This window comes from Equus caballus, chromosome 8, assembly GCF_041296265.1.
Source record: "Equus caballus isolate H_3958 breed thoroughbred chromosome 8, TB-T2T, whole genome shotgun sequence".
In the NCBI taxonomy this organism is placed as follows: domain Eukaryota; kingdom Metazoa; phylum Chordata; class Mammalia; order Perissodactyla; family Equidae; genus Equus; species Equus caballus.
Genome location: NC_091691.1, coordinates 87,921,820 through 87,941,453, shown reverse-complemented (window position 1 = coordinate 87,941,453; position 19,634 = coordinate 87,921,820). Strand labels below are relative to the sequence as shown.

General features: G+C 45.3%; 1 protein-coding gene across 2 annotated transcripts in view; it reads left to right on the top strand.

The window, feature by feature from the left end:
• The window catches only part of BCL2 (BCL2 apoptosis regulator), a 173,670-nt gene that overhangs the window by 116,121 nt on the left and 37,915 nt on the right, over window positions 1-19,634 (top strand). Inside the window, exon 3 of one of the 2 annotated variants that reach the window (XM_023647939.2) lies at window positions 4,916-5,122. The exons of the other annotated variant lie outside the window; for it this stretch is intronic. Within the exon in view, the coding sequence (XP_023503707.1) occupies window positions 4,916-5,023 (108 nt within the window). The 3' untranslated portion in view covers window positions 5,024-5,122. Of the gene's footprint in view, window positions 1-4,915; window positions 5,123-19,634 lie in introns of those variants that run through there. 2 annotated transcript variants of the gene reach the window in all.

Below are 19,634 nucleotides of genomic sequence, written 5' to 3'. Positions count from 1 at the left end.
GATTGCCTCGGCTAGTTGGCCAAGGTTGACATGGACATTGCCAACGTTGGCCTCTCCAGCTCCCTGATCAACAGCTCACAAGTCTCTGTTCTGATTGGCATAGTCATCCCCTCAAAATGTCCATTGGGTTGCAGTCAGACATTTCAGGATCGGATCCATTCTGTTTCTTTAAGGAACCTTCTTTTCTGCTCTGGCCACCGTTTATCTGCGCCTGTATAGTCCTGGGGTCAGGGCGTGTTTGAGGGGCAGAGCCTCAATGGAGGCTTTTCTACGCAGTGGAATGGGGTGTTGGTGCTCCACGACAAGCTCCCTTCAAAAGAAGCTCAAAGTCAGGCAATAAGAGAGGAGTACAGTTATTCTTGCTAAAATAAATCACACCGCTTAATGTACACAAGAGATAGGAAAGAGAAGAGAGCAAAGGAATTCTCTCCAGGCAAATGTTTACTGTTCCAACTGCATGATTACAGATGTCCATATAGAGTTCTCAGACACATATTTTCAAGCTCCCCACACCCATACGGAGACGATGTCACGATTTCCCCTTCCTCTGAACCCCTGCCGCACATGGAACCATTCAAATGCCACCCTTGCCTTCAGTCACCTTTTTCAGAGTTGGTTTAATTCTTGATGTCTTTGAAACTCCTCTCATTTAGAAGCTACTTCAGCTCTCTGAGGTACCCGTGGGCACAGCTGAGTTGGCACCCAAGCGTGGGGCCCCCATCTGCAGCTGTCTTTCATGAGGAACAGCTGTCCCGAGCCAAGTGAGTGATCCCTCTCCCTAACCATCTCTGTGCACCCCCCTTATGGAATGGCTCAGCTAACGTGGAGCCTCGTGGGGTCTGGGGCATGTCCCACGACACCAGCTCCTATGGGAGGCTGGTTTTCCTCACCTGGGGAGCTGGGGGAGCAGACACACCACCTCACCTCTTCTTCTCTTCTGTGTTCCTGGACCACAGCCGATGAGAGGGATGTCCAGAGGGGTCTTTTCCTGCCCTCCCTGGTGGCTTGCACTTGGGGAGTGCCCTTGCCCCTCTGCATTCTGCTCTGCCAGCTGGTCTTACTCCGTGTGGAAAGCTTCATGTTTGTTATCCTTCTCCAGCGTTTCCTTGTCCGTGGCAAGTAGTGGGTTTAAGCCCCACCTTCAGTATGACATGCATTTGCACATTCGTTGGTGACCTACGTGCACCAGGCTTTGTTCCAAGTGCTGGAGATACAACAAGTGCTTTCCACAGCAGTACCATGACTTCAGTGTGTTGCAGAGGCCTGCAGATGTTTTCGTAATGCTGTTTCCAGCCTGCTCATCCCTGATGGGCTGCAGTCCGTGTTACACATGGAGTCCTTTGCAATAAGATTTTTTTGTCCTCAGGCAAATGCCCAAGGTAGGAACATGAGGTTTTGTTACAGTCTGAAAGACATCCTTAAGAAGACTGGTGCAAAGCAGAGTTGTACCTAAAATTTTCTGTGCTCCATGGGGTGTGTGTGTTTGTGTGTGTAATAAAACTGGGGAGCCGGTTTGCAGAAGGGGCCGATGATACAAGTTTATGGTCTACTTTATGGTGTGGATCTCACTGGGAGAGCCGAGTTTGCACAGCCACTCCTTGTTTCAGGCAGTTTAAGACGCACGGAGGCTGTGATAACTGCTCCCATTCCTGTTGGCCACCCCGTGGACATCTCCTGGTCCTGAGGGAGCAGTGTGTGATTTCCCATAGTCCCTCGGCAGAGACCTGCCGAGGCATGCTTTGCCCATCCAGGTGATGGGATGCTCGCTCTGTGTGGTCAGCAGGTACAGCCAGGTGTTCTCTCAGCTGACGTGGCCACAGTGTTGCTGGAGGCCACTTCATGCTTCTTCATCATGCTCTATTTAAAACAGGGGGCCGGTGGTCAGCCACCTTTTCAGCCCGAGCGTGGCTAGGCGGATTTCCTGATTCTGCAGGCCTAAGGAAGGCAGGTCTCCTCAATCTTAGCTGCACATTAGAATCACCCAAGAGTATTTAAAAATCCTGAAGCCCAGGCCACATCCCAGACTAATTCCGCCAAACTCTCTACGGGTGGGACCCGGAACTCCCTGAGTGATGTCACTGTGTTAATGAGACTGACTGCTCTCAGGGAAAGGAGAAAAGGTGAAGACAAAGCAAGATAAGAGGGAAGAATGATCAGGAAGGAGAGAAGAGACTAAGGGCTGCCCAGGTGTGGGGGAGAGGGGTGGTCCAGCCAGCAGGTGCCCAGTGCTCACCTGCGAAAGGGTCAAGGCCAGCTGAGCGCCTGGCCCCCTGGCCCCAGCCCGGGATGGGAATGTGAGGAATTGCGGCAGCACTGGGATTCAGGTGCAGTGAATGCATCTGGTCTTTCCATCAGATAAACTACTTACTAGCTATGTCTCCCTAAACAACAGTTCACTTGAAACTCTCTGAGCTTCTGCACCCTCAGCAACGAAAGAGAGATAGATGTTCACTCCTACTTCAGGGTCATGGTATGGATTTGATGGAATGATGGTGAAGTTGGGCACATACCAGGCGTTCCGCAAGTGGTGACTTAATAATAAGCATTAGGAGAAATTTCCATTTCTATTTCAATAAAATTTCACCAACTCTTCTCACAATTATTTCCCTCCACTCTCCTGAAAGGCAGAGGTTCTGGAACGTTGGTTTAGGAGAGCTGATACAAAGCATGGAAGGGCCCAGGCTGCTGCATTGTCACCACGCTCCAAGGTGATTCCGATGCAGCCAAAGCTGGAGCCTTGCTGTCAGATAACACAGAATCCTCACCATCTGTAGGTGAGGACATGGAAGGTCAAAGAGGCATGGGGGATGCTCTGCAGCTGAGTCTCACCAACTTCCACTTCTTGCTTCTCACCTCCTAGTTTCCTGAAGTTTCTAATGATTTCAGTGAACTTCTGCCCCACCCCAACATAGAAAAGAGGGGTCTGTGAGGCTCGTTGGGGCCGGCAGCCACACAGCAGGGTAATTTTGGCTAGGTTCCACCTTTCATTTACAAGTCAAACTGAGAAGAACTCTAAAACTGGCATCCTCTGAATTAGTAACCCTTAGCCAAACAAGCCGAAAACTTTTTCCTTTCTGACTGCAGAGGCAAAAAATGAGTTGTCTCTCTCGCTTTTTGTACTCGATCGCCCTCTCATCTGAAGCCTTCGATCATCAGCTCTGGGAGTGCAAAGTGAGACAAAGCCCCCTCTCAGCGTTCGTATTTATTTTTAAAGGCATAAGAAGCCCCTTGGACCACAATGAATCAAAGAGTCTGTGCATTGACGGGTTTCCTTGGGTATTGTGAGAACATTGGTCTGTGGGAACCCAAAGGACCCTCAGTGGATTTACTGCTTATTGTTTTTGTTGTAACTATAGTAGGAAAAAGGATGTGTCTGCCCATGGGAGCAGCTACTGCAGGGGCCCTGCTGGAAAGACCTGGGAGCTGAGAGACATGGAGCTGTGATGATGGAGCCCCGTCATTAGAAGGGGTCCAGGGAGCATTGAGGGGAGACCCTCCTACTCTGCAGTGTAGCGTCAGTCCCCCAGGTTCTCTGAGGCAGAGTTGTCACCGAGAGCAGCCTAGCCGCTCAGCTGGCTGGCAGCAAATCTTCCCGTTGCCCTGGTTGGCCTGGGAAAGTGGAAAACGCCATGGAGACTAAGCCTGGACTACGGGATGGGCAGGCAGCCCACCTCCACCCCTTCTCTCCAGGGGAGCACATGGTGCCCGGGAGCCCCTGCAGAGCAAGGGAGCAGGCGGGGTTCATTTCCCGCTTCGTGAAGGGGGAGAGGGGATTCCTGCTGCAGTTTTTGCTTAAGGACAAGAATTCCTAGCAACACTGAAGGCTTCTGCTTCATGGCAGGATTTTAATTTCTCTCCCCTGTTCTTCACGATTTGGCGAGGGTGCTCATTTGATTGAGAAAAGCAACTTGATAAATGACGTTTATCTTCATATTGCTAAAACTCATTTTCCACAACCTGTCAGGGATTAATAAAATATCTGCTAGGAACCTTTAGAGTATTTGGAAGGGAGAAAAGGGAAAGGAAGCAAGGAATGTTGCAGAAATGTAAGGTTTTTAAATCATGTCAAAAATTGTGCTTAACTACCTGATAGATAACTAGCATAGATTGCCATATGCTTATTTAGCTGGGACCCTGGAGTTCTTTCTTGAAGGAATGGGGATATGAAACATTCGTCAAAATACCTGTTTGACATGTGTCAAAATACAGAATTCTTGTTGAATGAGAAAACAGAAAGCTAAATGAATGAAGAGTCAGAATCATGGCACTCACACCAGTAATGACATTTCCTATCTATTGGGCACCTACTGTGGGCCAGGTTCTGTCTGAAGCACTGCACATGTCAGCTCATTTCATCTTCCCAAGAGACCTAACCTGTGAGTTAGGTACCATTATTATCCTCATCTTAGAAAGGAGGATGAGCTAACTTGATGAAAATCCTTGACTCGAACAATCCAGGAATGTCTCTTCAATGTTGGTGTCCATCCAAAGACCAATGGTAATATTCAGACCATGTAACGGTCAGGCCCCTTGCTAGGATGTGCTCCTTCCCTAGGATGGAGTTGGGGACCCTCCCTCCCACACACCAATCTGTGGCTCTCTGGGAACCAAAGCCATGGGATTAGAACTCCGTTGGTATCACCCATCTTGCTTCATCTTTACAAATGGCACCGGGAGAGAACATGTGGAGGGGTCCTGCATAGAATAGGCATCGGCACTTCCAAAGGTTTGAAACCAGATGAGAGACTTGGGGGCTCTGGAGGGGTCCAGAGCTGCCTTCTTGAAAGCTGGGTGTCCTGAGAATCTGGCAAGGCTGCCAAACCAGGCAGCTTTCTTACAGTCTGTTTCTAACTCTCTGGTCTTTTCTCCTCATGTCTTGAGAACTTATAAACTTTTTCTTTTCCTCCCATTCCAGCAACTTTGCCAAGCACCAACCGGCTCTCAGGAAATGTTCAGCGGTGGGTGGACCATTCATTCTGGCTCTCCATTGCAGAATCTTTGTGTGTCAAGGGCAGGAAAGTAGGTAAAAACAGCCATTTGCTCAGCACCCATGCTGTGCATCAGGAAACCTGCTCCGAGATTCCCAAGCAGGCTCGAGAAGGGAAGCAGAGAACAGGCCATAATGTCCTTGTCACTTTATTTTACTATTATTTTTAAATTGCGGGCTTGTGCTTTTCCATTAATTTTAATTGAGTCAAGCCCCATGACTTTTGTGATCCCCAAATCCTCCATAAATTTGCTGCAACTGACTGTTTTTTTCCCCTTGAACCCCTCTCCTTTCCTCGCCTGGGAACGTGCCCTTTAAATTTGACATGGCTCGGATTTTAATCTCTCCTCAAAGGCACAGTGACAATTTCACAACAAAGCGAGGAGGTTGGATGGGGGGAGGGAGTTTTGTTTTCTGCTCCCATTAAGAGAGCAACTGTTCTCTCTTTGTCCCGTGGGGCCAGCTCTTGGCACCAGACCGGGGAGACCTCAAACTTGGTGTTGCAACATCCATCAGACCCAAGTCAGCCTGGGCTCCTCGAAGGTGAACTGCAGCTGTTTGGATAAAATTCTAAAATCTTGTTTGTGAGATTCTCAGCCCTTGTTTTACAATCGCTGTTCCTGGCAGAGAAACCAGGAAGTTTTACTTTCCCAGGATCCCAGGCAGGTAATTGTTTTCCCAAACTGTGTTTTAATCTCTGATGGAAATGGACCTTCTCTGCTCGGAGAACCTTCGCCCACGGCTATAAACCGTTTGTGTTCGCCTTGCACGTTAGAGAGGCCAAGCAACCTTGAGACTTGATTACAGAATGTCCCTCCCGCCCCCTAGATGCATTTCCATCTCTGGTTATAATTTAGGGCCATTTACATTTCTAAACAACAGTTAAGAGCCTCTTAGCCTCTTGGAATCTTAGAGCACTTCCCTGTCAAGCCGCTGGCCCTGTCCAGGTGGCAGATGATCTCCTGAGGATGAGAGTTGGCAACACCCGTTACTCGGTGCCATTTTTCGGCCAAGTAGCATAAACTGTGACTAGCTGGTAGTTTACGCCACAACCCACAACCAAGTGCCTTTGCGGCCCCTGCTCTCCTGTTGATTTATCCTGAGGCCCCTCACCTGGGGGACACAACTCAAAACTAAGACCTCAGAAGCCTCTACAGGGCATCGGGCCTGTGAGCTTAGGGAAGTGACTGATGGCCAAATATTGAGAGGTGTGCACATCCTACCAGCCTGCAGGCGGGCTTGGTGGTGCTGATCTTTGGAGGAGGTTCATTCTCCACGGTGTCTCCTCCTAGAGGTGAGGAGGGTGTGTTGCAGGAAGTGCGTCCCAGCCCTGCCTTGTGAATTGTCAGTCTGCACGCAGTTTTGGAAGCCCAACTTCTCCTCCACATCCTGGCGCCCTGCTCCTCCAGCCCCTCCGAGAGCCCACCAGCACCTCTTAGCCCAGAGTTCGGGGCTCCCTTTCCTGAGGGTCACTAAAAACTTAAAAGCCAAAATACCGGAATGGAAAAGTCTGACTTGCCATAATGTTTTTGTTATTCATCAACCAATATCAAGCGGTTGGGCCTGGTGCCGGGTTCCCCAACGTGGAGAAGTCGCGATCCAGTTTAAAACCCGAGCAAACACTCCAGTCCAAGGCCGTCTGCAGCCAGGGGAGGTGGACGGTGAGATGGGCAGTGAGGAGGGCCTCCTGGGCGATGGGGAACTCGTCCAGGGCCTCCAAAGGTGCGCCGTTTAGAAACGCAGAGAGGGAGAAGAAGCCTTTCCAGGCTGAGCGGGCAGCGTAACACGGGAGGCTCAGGGTGGGTATTCAGAGAACTTCTGGCATGTTGTCATGGAGGGGACCTTTCCTGGACTCAGAGGCCCCGGGTTAGGGTTTTTTAAGGTGTTCTTTGTGCTATTCCTCATTTTGTGGAGAGGCATGGTGATAAAGGCGAATTAGATGAGATACCCGAAAAGATATGGCTGAATAGTTTACCCTTCACCTGCCCTTAGGAAAGGCATGTTTGGTACATTCTACTTGAGGGGTCCCAGGAATCGACTAAGACTGAGTATTCCTTGCCCTTAGCCACTTACCCACACACCTGCCGCTCACTCACTCATTCACTCGCAATTTTATCCACTAACTCATTCATTCATTATTTCATTTACTTGTTCATTCAATCAACAAACATTTTCTGAGCAAGCACTTACTATGCACTGGACACTGTGCTAGACAGACAAGCATCTTACCGTGAACCAACAGCAGGAAGGTTTTAGAATCCTGGTCCCCACGTGCCTGACCACCCACATCAGCCTCCGAGGCCTCCCTCATGCCCACTGGGTCTCCAGTGTTAGAAAGATGTGGAGAGAGGACGAGAGACAGACCAGTTTCTCAGGCTGAATCTCATCATTATGGAAAATACTGATTAGTCTGCAGGTAATTTCATCACAAGGGTTCTCAAAACACTCATTTCCATTCCTGCCACTGCTCCCTGTCCTAATAAAGTAATATCCTGTCAGTGGACCGTGCAGAACGCTGACTGGAGCAAACTGAATGGCTCGTCTGGGAGCGTACGCAACTAAATGACAACGGCAGTAGTTGTAGCTGAGATCAGTTCTTAGATTTACCTTTGCTTGAAAATGCCATCCACAATTTTCATGTGGATGTGAAATTTTTACCTTTCCATCATCCCAAGTCAGCTCTCTGGTGTGAGTGCCTCCAGTGGATTCCAGTGAAGCTGGTGCTACTGCTCCAGCCCCCATCACCCTGTTCTGAGAGGTGCAAGCTCCACAGAAAGCTTGAGAGCAGAGGTCACCTGTCCTGCAGTCTCTAAACATGTGTCTAAATAGATGATCTCCTGAATGGTCCCAATAACTTCGCTATCCCATATGGCATGGGGCTCCAGGCAGCCTAGTCTCCCTGAGAACACTTTTGGTCACCTGTGTAGTGGGAAGAGGATAGAACGGGGTCAGAAAATCTGAATTTGAATCCCATCTCTATCATTGAATGGCTGTCTGGTCCAGGCCACCTCTTAACTTCTCTGAGCTCCGGTTTCCTCACCTTGAGTTTCTTCTTAAACCTGTTAGTGAAACAGGTTTAGCACCAATAGGGACCTCAAATGAACTAACCAGGGCTGGAATTCACCTGGGATGCCCCAGTACAGCTGTGTCAGTTGTTTACAGCCGGCTGAAGTTCATTCTCATTGGCATGGGTGCACACCATGCTGGTTGTTAAATATTTTGAATATGACTCCTGGAAATAATTTATGTGAAAGAGCTTGTAGATAGTACAGCACACCGTTAGCTAGGTTGACTATGGCATGTGGGTAGTTGCCACTTGCAAGTGTAACTTAAAATATGTATTCCCTATCTACCTTTATTTCATCAGCTGACAAATTAATAATCTTCAGATTGGCCTATATCCTTTTAGGCTCAACAAAAGAGAAGTACTGCAACGTTTAGATCCGAACATTCTTATCCAGTATTTTTTCATGAGTGCCAACTCATTGGCTCCCTGAGCTGCCAGGGGATGAGCCATGTCTGAGTCTTGGAAAGTGACTGCAGGACCACTCCTGTTGGCCTTTTTTGAATGAAGATTATATTTGAGGAAGGTGACTGTTGACAAAATACAGTAGACTTCTATAGAATGTCAGGATACCCCTTGGCTGTGATTGGTGGTTCAGTGTGGCAGCTTAGATGAAATGGCAGACACTAAACATTTTTCAAAGGGAGTTTGCTGTGTGCTTCTTAATGGAATTCTACAAAATTCAGCATTTTGGTGGAGATGACAGAGAGATGTGATTATAATGGAAAATGGACTTTCCGTTCTTCAGTTGGTTTTCAGAGAAGAAAAATATGACTTGGTGTTTAACTTCAGACAAGGATGTAATCGACAGGACACCCATCCGCATGTATCAGGGAAGGAAGAGTAGAGAGGCAGAAATACAAAGCCAGTGCAGACCTCCGTGCATGCTGCTGCACCTGCTGGAAATCCAGGTTCCAGTTCTGTTTCTCAGTGAGTAATGTTCCAGGTTCATAGTCTTGTTTGGGTTCCTTGGCATTCAGCAAAACAACTGCTAACCTAGAAAACAGGTAATCTGGGTTCTGGAATGGACTATGCTACAAACTGACATATGACTCAGGATAAATCATTTACCTTTTCTAGGTCTCAATTTATCATCTGTAAAATGAGAAACAAAATAGTACTTATTTCATAAGGTTTTTATAAAGACTAATGAGTGTGTATATATATATGTGTCTGTGTATACCTGGATATATGTATATCCGATAATAAATACTTGTGTATATATAATGTATATTATATATACATAAATCTCCTTTGAGAATTAAATTAAAGCTCTGTGCCTTCTCCCCGGAAAAATTCACAAACACAGGAAACAGCCTGATATTTTCGGGGAATCTATGGATTTGCCGAAGCTATAAGCATTCTAATAAAGAGTTCTGTTATCCAAGGGAGGAAACCATGGGTCTGATGTCTCTTTCCATGCTAAAATTCTTGTGTGTTTCTCACTTAAAAGGAAACGGCAAGTCAAATTTAATTATAGCTAATATTCTACAGTAAATATTTATGATCACCACCCCTTAAGATTTCTAAGCTCAATTAAGTCAAGAGTATACCAAATGATTAAAAACCTGGTGTAAAAAAGAGGTTTTCTACAATTATTATAGTTCCTAGTAACAGAGTTTGATATTTAATAACAGGGTAAATTACTATATGGACATATATTAATTTATTTCTAAGCTTAACTCAGTATGAGGAATAGTTTTTCATTCCTCACTTGTACAGGGTGGAGATGTACTTTCTTCTCTCAATTTGTTTTTCCACGTCTATTTAGAGCAACCCAAATAGGAAAACTACCACACTGGTCCTAAAATTCACTTCCTCCATCCGTTGTCTGTACTCTGTTCCAGGTCTGATGAATATAACTTTTTAAACATGTCATTTATTTTTATTTTTATTTTAGTCTAAATATCCCTTCAGAAACACCAGGGGAAAATATTTTTAGCTTAACTAAGAAAACAAACATGTTTAAACAAATAACACCCACAACGTTCAGGTAGAGTTGGTGTTTTTGGCATTTGTGTATTTTAGCAGTGAGCCCATAAGATAGACGCTGAAATGAAATTTTTCTTCATCTTAAACATGCCGATTTCTTTCTGAAATAAAATAAAGAGAACAATTGATCTCCGCTTTTATATTGGAATTAAACTTTTTGTTATTTTGAAAGATGATTTCAAGCTAGACAATATGCTGCCTTTTTTCCCCTCAGTTTTCGATCGCTATTTATAGACATCCTATGCAGAACCAGTGGAAGTGCAGATAATGGTGCAAATGAAGAAAAAGATGGCTAGAAGATGAATGAATGCTGAGTTGAGCCCCGTGCCTCCACCATAAAAATAGACTTCTCTGCCTTCATGACCTCATGGGAGGCTTTTTAAATTTTCAGTAGCATTGATGGTTTCAAACTCTTCACTTCCCATTATGATACCTCCTCTAAAGGACGTGATCCTTGACTCCCTGAAGATCCAAGGTGGAAAAATAAATATATTTTGATTAAAAAGAAGAATCCATCTCACCAGTTCTTCAGGGCCAAGCGGTCCTGGCAGCTTTAATGGCTGTGTTGTTCCTATTCAATAAACAGATGAGTATGAAATGATACTTATGAATGAGTGAATATTCACTGAGTGAGTAAATGAATGAAAGAATGAATAAAGTAGTTGCCCGATGAGATGCTCCATCCACCTTCAGAAGTTGTTCGTTGGGATTGCATTCATTCACTGGGTTTCTGACTGCATTGAACATGAATAAACCCAGCGCTCTGCATTATGGGGGTCAACTGGAATAATCTGTGCCTTGTATGTGTTACCCCAACTATAGGTCAGAGTTGAAGTCTCCATTCTATTAATTGTATTTACTCTCTTTCTCTCCTATAACTTGAAGCATGTTTACCATATGTATTTGATTAGCTTTCGTCCTAAAGTTTTCCAGTTTCATTCCACCTGTTGCACTGTGTAGCTCTTTTGTGAGTGCACTTAACTAGACTCATACAAGAATAAAAGACGTTATCAATCTCTTGGTTGTTGTCAGTAACATCCCTTCCCATCTCATGATTATAAGTGCTTTTCTCTTGCAAGCCTTCTGAACCCTGCTGGGCCCCCAGTTGCTAAGCATTTTCATTACACTTGATCTGAATTTATCAGGATCTGCTAACCTCCCTAACCCCAGCAGTGAATCAGGCTCATTCATGCCATACTAGGAGAATTGCAGGGTGGACACTATGAAATGTATCAGCAGGCTATTTAAATCCTTTCATTTCCTAAAAGGTTAAAAGGCAAGATCTTTGACGTTAAGGTTCTTTTTCTCTAACCCATTAGGCTGACGCAGGGACTGGAACTTGAAAAGTATACAGTAAACGCTAACCATTGGCAGGATGGTGGACTCATATCACACATGGCTATGAATATGCAGGCAAACATGGTTTTTAGGCTTATACAAAAAAAGTTCACTTTGAATTCAGATAGAAGAAAACATCAGTTATAACAGCAAGAAAATCCCACAGAAACTCAGTTTATAATATTTTATCAACATTAACTCAAAGGTAAGTTAATCCTTTTCCAATCTTCTCAAAAAAAGTCTGTTTACCAAGAATACCTAATGAAGGGGTTGTCTTCTGTCTGATTCTAAGTTTTTGGAAGAAGTCACCTGATCGGTATAATTCCCTTTGTACCACCGCCCAGCCAACACCAACAGCAACACAGTGACCTTCCATGACCAGCCTGATGGGTCGCATGCCCCTTTTTCACATTACCATTTGTACCTATGTTTCCTCATGTGCAAAATAGAAATATGAATGAACAAAGATTTTAAAGGGTGCCGGTGGCACCAAGATTTGAAGACTCAAGTATAAAAAGAAGATGTGAGGGAAAACTTGTAGAAGGACAATGAGACAGGGGAAAAGAACTCCAAAATGGGAATATGGCTCTGCATCTCACCGTGTTTGTGGAGGATTTCTTCTGAGGGGGCTAGGGTCTGGGCTTTTCTCCCTGAATGCCAAAGGTGGCAGAGAGGAAGCAAAATGTAGTGTGGTACCATAGAGCTCTGCAAGGATAAGTCAGGGTCATAAACAACAGTTCAAAATAAAAGTGGGGCCCAGGTACGCAAGGTCTCAATTGCTAACATGGAGCATGTCCTATGTACCAGGCACCACTCCACGCTCTTTGCTGTATTATTGTATCCTATTTAAAACCCAGGTTCCGAGATACTGTCTTGTCTGCTTGGTGTTGATTAGTTCTATGATTTATTAATTCCTAATAATAATAATAGCTAACATAGAGTACTTACCATGTGCCAGGCACTGCTTTAAGCATGTTACGTGTAGTAACTCATTCAACCCTTTAAGAACCTAATGAGGTAGGTACTGTCATTATCCTCACTCTACAGGTGAAGAAACTGAGGCACAGACACATTTAGCACCTTGTCCAAGATCATGCCGTAGTAAGTGGCTGAGCCAGGGTTAAACCCATGTTTGTGCTCTTAACCACCCACATCAGCCTTCCTCTCTTCCTATCATAGAGGATGATAATCCTATAGAGCTATATTATAATCCTAATATTGCTATTGATTAGATGGTGTTTGGTTGTTATAATTGCAAAGAAAACATTGAAAAATGTAAAAGAAAATACACAAATCACCTCTGTTCTCCCCAAAAGATAAAATTTAAAATAGAATTAGAATTACCTTGATGATGGCTGTTGGTATGTACCCCTAAAAGAAAATGCATCTCTTTTTTCTGCATTTAATTTAGAAAACAAGGCCTGTTTGCTTCTGGCAGCCCCTGAGAAGCCCTCCATGGAGTCAGTTAGGGAATGACAGTCACCAGACATTGCTTGGTGTCTACCTATGCCTGTAGACCTGAGAAGCCCTTGTCAGACTTGAAGAATCAGGGGCCAGAGCTTCTCCAAGAGAGTAAACCAGAGCCGCAGAATCAGGCCTATTGGTTCAATGCTGTTAGGCCAATAAGCAGCTCTTATCAAAGATATTAAGGCACCAAGACAAAAACTCATGACGGCTGAGGCTGCTCCCTATGTAGGACACGGTGGTGTTTACATTCAGCTGTTGAGGGTGGCTCGTCCCTTTGGTTTGGCTATCAGGAGAGAAAGTGTAAGAACCGTTGGTCAGCAGTATTTCTAGATACCACCATTGGATTACCTTTCCTCTTCCCACGGATATGCAGATCACCTAAAAAGCCCTGACATTCCAGGAGGACTTTATACTTAATAGAAGATCAGGGAAGCTTTGGAAGTTTGTGCTACCGAGGCCAAATTTACCAGTGAACAGAGCAATCTACGTTTCCTTCCAATTGGAAATAGATCAGAAGTTTTAGGGCGTTAGAAAATGCAAGCTATGTAACAAAATTCTGAGTTCAAGCATCTCCTGGATTTTTGGCTCTTGATGTCAGTTATGGATGATTATAACCCTAGTGTGATTCTCAGTGCAGAGTTGGCAGTCTCTATTAGAACTGCAGCCAACTGCAACGGTGACCTCCAAGATTTGGAAATGTGCCCTACAGGGCTGCCATTCCTCACCTCAGCTTTTGGCCTGGGCAGCCAGTCTCGGTATTGAAAAGATAGCAGCTGCTCATGGCCAAGGGGACTTGCAGGTTCTTGGCAACGAAGGAAATAAGGATGTATAGGAGCCCTCAAAAAGTCCTCTAGTGGGCCCTGCTGCCTTCAGGCAGGACCATCCAACCATCCCAGCCAGATGAGAACAATCCTGTTTTTAATAACCTCAGGAGAAGAAACTCCAAACCCCTTTGTCAACTTTCACTTTGGCAGAATGATCTTTAGTAGCTAGGCTGTTCCTACAGCAAGAAAAGGATTCTGCTTTAGAAAGTAATGTGATTTAAAATGTTCTAGATAGATAGATGATAAATGGAGAGAGAGAGAGGTAGATAGGTGAATAGATGATGGAAGGAGAGAGAGAGAGAGAGAAATAGGTGACTGTGAGAGACAGCTAAACCCCTAGCGATGAGACATATGAGAAATATTTGCTGTAGAATTGTATGCCAGTGGAGTCTTCTAAAACCCATTCAAAACAGATGCTGCCTTCCATCGTGCTCCCATACCATTTTCCACATACCTCCATTATAGCACCTTATCATGTTGCAACAGTAGAATTTGTTAGCTGTTGGTCTCCTTGTCTGCAGTGTGAGCTCCACAAGGCAGGGATCGTATCTTATTCTTCTGTGTAGTCTCAGCATCTAGCCCAGTGCCTAGTTCTGTGGAAAGAAGGAAAGAAGAGAGGGAGGTAGTAGGTCAACCAATAGGACAAATACACTCATATGAGATAATAACGCCCCCTTTAAGGAATGCATCATTCTTAATGCTGTAATCTTTAACGTTTTCCTGCCTAAGCTTAACCTATCTGATGTCCCATTTCTCCTCAGTTAGCTATCACTCTCAAAGTCAACATGATTGTACAATTTGCCCAGTGTTGGAAGAGTTTGTTAATACCCCCATTTTACAAACACCAATTCATTATAATACTATGTGTCTCTGAAATAATTTCCCCAAAAATATATTTCATTAGAGTTCCTTGTTTGTATATATGCATTTTCCATGATCTGAGCAGTGTTGTGTGGTCTCTGCCAGTGAAAGCTGGTATGACAAGCTGTGGGGGATCCTCTTGGCCAATGATGGGTAGTGGACCTTATGCAATGTGCTCAGCCCGTGCTTTCTCTTTGCGTTTTCCATCGGTGAGTATGTTCTGTTTCCTCTGGCTCTCTTTCTGCCATTGGCTGACAGAAGGTGTGGGAGTGAAAGGACTAACTCCAAATGCCATCATGAGAAATTAGGGGAAATGGAGCAAAGATCAGCCTGCGATTCAGATTTGTCGGGAAGTCCTGTGACGTGGTGAAGGGCGTTGTCAATATCATTGTAGCCTGGAAGGAGTGACTGTGAAGAGAACTGGAAGGGATTGGGGCTGGAGACGTGTCACAACTTTGAGGGGATTTAGGAGAATGGGAAGTGACAGGGTGTGATGCTAGGGACACCACTCCACAGTGACCCTGTATGCCCAGGATCGTGTCCCTGAGCCAATCAGGATGTGCTTGCCTATCCCTGCCTCTCCAGGGCTCCTGGCAGCTAATCTGTCTGGAGTTATTCCCCTCCCAAATCCACATCCTCTCATCTTTCAAGGCTGAATCCAAGGTTTGGCCAAGTTTCTCTTCCTCCACAGAATATCCTCCTCCTTCCATTGGAGCTGTCTCTCTCCTCTTTAGCACCTCCTGGCATCCCTCTTTTCCTAGTTAACTCCCTCTCTCTGGAGCATTGTACTGGTCAATCTATAAAGCACTGAGTGCCTGCCACACCTGCAGTCCCCTGCTGCAGAGGGTGGCCAGGAGCACCTCCTCATCCCAAGAGGCCAGGCTTTGTGTCTTGTGGTCCTGCAAGGCTGACCATAACCAATACTGGGTTAAGGCCCATGGTTTAACAAAAAGGCCATGGACTTGCTCTAAGGTAGACAGCACAGCTTTTAAGGTGATCTGGCACAAGGACTCTGCCTATTTGGGGCATTGGTTTTCAATGACAACTGTCTGGTTCAATTAGACCCTCCCTCAGAGTCATCTGTGTTTTCAACATTGTCATATAGTTTCTTTGTTATTTGCACTTTCCCTTCGGCTGAGGTCTTTTTTATTCCTTCTCTGGGTCCTTGAGGACAGAGTCTTCCCTAATCTTTCTTTTCTCCTTCACTGTACGTGGGCTCTGGCATTCGGTAAATGTTTGTTGAACAGGTAAATGTGAAACACCAAGGCCTGATGCCTTCACCTGAGGAATAAGTTCCTCCCGTGACTTCTTTTCAGGTTGTGCAGCCAACTCGAGCCAGAGAGGTTTGGGATCAGAAAGGTCTCCCAGCTTTACTGACCCGCATGGACTGGACCACTGAGCAGGGTAGTGGAGGCAGGAACAGCAGTTGACCAAGGATGTGGTTGGAGGGATAAACACAGAAGATGCAGGCCACCCAGGCCAGAGAAGTCTGAGGCTTGGGGCCTGGGAGATGGGGACAAAACAGTCCCAAAACAATGAAGACAGAGCCAGAGACATGACAAGTGATAGCGGCAAGCCCCGGGAGAGGGACAGAGTTACACCAAATGATGTCCATCCAAACCAGAATACTTCTCCCAGTGCTACTACAGCGCCAAACTCCTGTTTCCTCCGCTAGGTTGTAAATTCCTCGTGAGCAGGGGTTGCGTTTGTTCATGTTGGTATGCTCAGGGCCTCACAGGGCCTGCGTGGGGCCTGGCACATAGTGGGCTCCCAGGAATGGTTGTTAACCTGAACTAAATTGATAAAAGAGGATTTCGCAGCCTGTCTTGACGATATCTCCAAAGGGCTACCAAGGTTTCAGTTACCTTGAACATTATGAAGTTCTCTCCTTAAATCTAACTGTGCTTTCTTGACACAGCTTAAGTCCATTTCCTCTCAAATGGCTTAAAATGCATGGGATGATTTTTCAGCCATTTGGGAAGAAGGAATGCTGTGTATAAAGCCTGGATTCAATAAAACCAGATTTTTAAAAAACAGCTCTTAGCATCTTCTACTACAGACACTGGTCTGGGCAGGGCTTTTTATTTTATTGAATCCAGCTGAATAGCTTGACTACATTAATAATGGGGCTTCATTTCTAACCACTGCCTCCCAGTCTTTTCCCCTAAAAGCCTTATGGTACTTAAGCAACTGCTAATACATGAATAATTGCTGGTGGCATCATTTCCTGCCATGATTTGACCACCAGGATGAGGTTTTTCTTCTTGAACATAATCTGGAGTTCTCAGACATGCCATGTGTGGGCCTGCAAGATCATATTTAAAATATAGTAAACAAATCTAACTGCAGCTATGATTTCAGTTGTCCTGAGTTTCTTTATGTTGAGAAATTAAGGATTGGGGAAGATTCTATTGGGTGTACAGTAACATTGGTTGGAAGGGATCCTACCTCAAGGTTGCCCAGAGGTTCAAACCTGATAGTTCTGCAGAGCATGGGCAGTGCCATTTGGCAGGGTCTCCAGGACATACTGGTAGATTTTACTCCCTACACTTCAAAGAAGATGCTATTTATTTAGCTCCCATACAGGTGTACTTCTTTTTGAAGTTTCCCTGGAAAATGACATCTCATCATCAGTTCTCTTTACATCGGACTTGAGTGATGATATCTGCAACAAGGTATCTGTGTAGAACACAGGCTCCTGAAAACACACACCTGTTGACAGGAAGATAGCATAGGGCGCCCAAGAGCACAGACTGGAGCCACATGGCCTGAGTTTGAATCCAGCTCAGCCACTTTCTAGCTATGTGGCTCTGGGCAAGTTACCTACTCTGCCTCAGTCTCCTCACGTGTGAAGTGGGGATTTTGTAGTACCTACTTCTTTGGGTCAGTATGAAGTTCAGATGAATGGACATTGGCTATGCTTAGGTCAATGCTTGTACATAGTGCTGTGTGAATGCCTGTTATTGCTTGGGCTTGCCATTTTGTTGAATATCCAATGCATTTATCCCTCTCCACATAGCCTCCAACTAGGACAAATAGCAAAGTTTATGTTTCAGGGGACATGCAGTCAAATTTAACAGAGGGCTAAAAGTTAGATATGACCTTGCATATGACCCTTTTTTGGCAAAAATGAAATCTTATTTCTTTTAATTTGGAAGCTCGATATGCCCAATGCTGTGGGCTTGGTACTGTGGTGCTCTATGGGAGCAAAATATGCGATTCCCCTCCTCAAAGAACCTGCCTTCGAACTGGAGAAATATGACTTTCATCTATCACATAGCAAAGTAAAACTGGAGAGCAGATGTCATGGAGGATCAGAGAAGTTGAGGAGACATAGATGATAAGACAGTCTGAATGGTCAGGTAAGGCTTCACGGAAGGCGTTCAGGTCGGATGAGCTGAGTTTGAGGACTGGGTGAGATTTGGGTGATGAAGGTGAGAAGACACCATGAGGTTGAAGCGGTGGAGAGTGGTGACACCGGAGGAGGGCGTTCGGAGGGAGTGGGGGAAGCTCTGGGGTGGGAATGGTTGAGCTCATTGGAGGGGCCGTTAAGACACCACGTCGGCCGTAGCCAAGGAGAACTGCACAGTTAACACAGACTGTGCTAGAAAATCAAGTGAGAGAGGCCAGATTATGGAGGTCTTCACAAAGCAGGCAAATGAGTTTTTAGATTTGGTTTAATAGAAAAAAGGAAGTGAGAAGAAGGTAGGAAACACTGTCTAGAGTGCTTGGCAGCTGTGTCACCCGACGTCCTTCCTGCAGCAGCAGTGTCCCCGAACTGGGCCTTGTACCCTTCTCCAGTGATGGAGGAATAAAGACAAGTTAGAGAAATAAAAACATTTTAATATATGTGAGTTATCTAGTCAAACCAGAGCAGATCTCAGGAATGTTTTTCTGTTTTAGAAATGAAGAAATGGTGTGTTATTTGTGTGTGTGTGTGTGTGTGTGTGTGTGTGAGATCTTTACTTCTTTAGGTCTAAATTTCTACTGGGACAGAAAGAGACAGAACTTAGAGTAGTTTTTGTTTATACGGATCCTCATCACATTAGATTTTTATGGGTTTTTCTCAGAGCTTCTTGATAATCTACTAATCCAAAATAAGTTTATTAGGTCGTTCGCCTGTCTCCTTCCTCCTCGGGTCTCTTATATTTTCTCCTGCGGGATGATGGGCTCTGTTTCCTCTAGTGGACCCGTTCCAGGTTGGAGTAAGGAGTAGGCAGTCCCCAGCAGCTCATCTGTATCATCGCTCGGTCCCTGTGAAGTGAAGGGAAATAAACAGCACGTGGGAGGGGGGAAATCTGTGTTCTAAGAACTGCTTTGGTTTACACATATATAGATACACTCAACCAACACTGTGGGTCACATGTACCGGCTGGTGAAGCTGAGCATGAGTCATTTTTAGGTTAGTCATAGAGAAAGAAATATGTTTCTGAAAGCCAGCACCGTTGGCTTACACTTGGAGCCGGGGGAGTAAGCAGGCAGCCTCATAAAGCACTCCGGCCTCCCATGACAGCTGGCGTGCACAGTGCATCTGGTGGGAAGAAGGGGTCCCTGGCCTGACAGCTCTTTGTTGTGCATTTTATTTGGAGGTGGGAATCTCCCTCAGTGGAAACCCCTGCACTGGGGAAAGTGGGTCCTTGGGGTACATTGTCGATTTAGCCAATTTTTCTCTGAATGTCTCATTTTCTAATTGGCACTAGAACTCTTGATTAAGGCCTTCCGTAACACAGTCTAGTGGTGGAGACCAAACCATCTGAGCCTGAACTGTGGAGAAGTATGTCAGTTCAACAAAAGGTCAGGTAGGGAAGGGCCAGAGAGAGAGAAGTCTAAGAGCGTCATGGAGTATGTGAACTTCAGCTGAGCCGTGGAGGGCTTAGTTCATTGTGAAGGAGAAGGAATTCCATCCTAAGCAAGATGGAAAAACCATCTGAGCCAAAAGAAAGTATAAATGGCAAAACCTGCACCTTCTTTTTATCCATTGTAAGTCTAAATTTTTTTGACAGAAAAAATAGAGAGAGAAGACAGGAGAGCAATCACCAAGGGAGCCCAAGGCACTGCTTACTAAATTGGTCCGAAGGAGGGATTTCACCAAATGCAAATG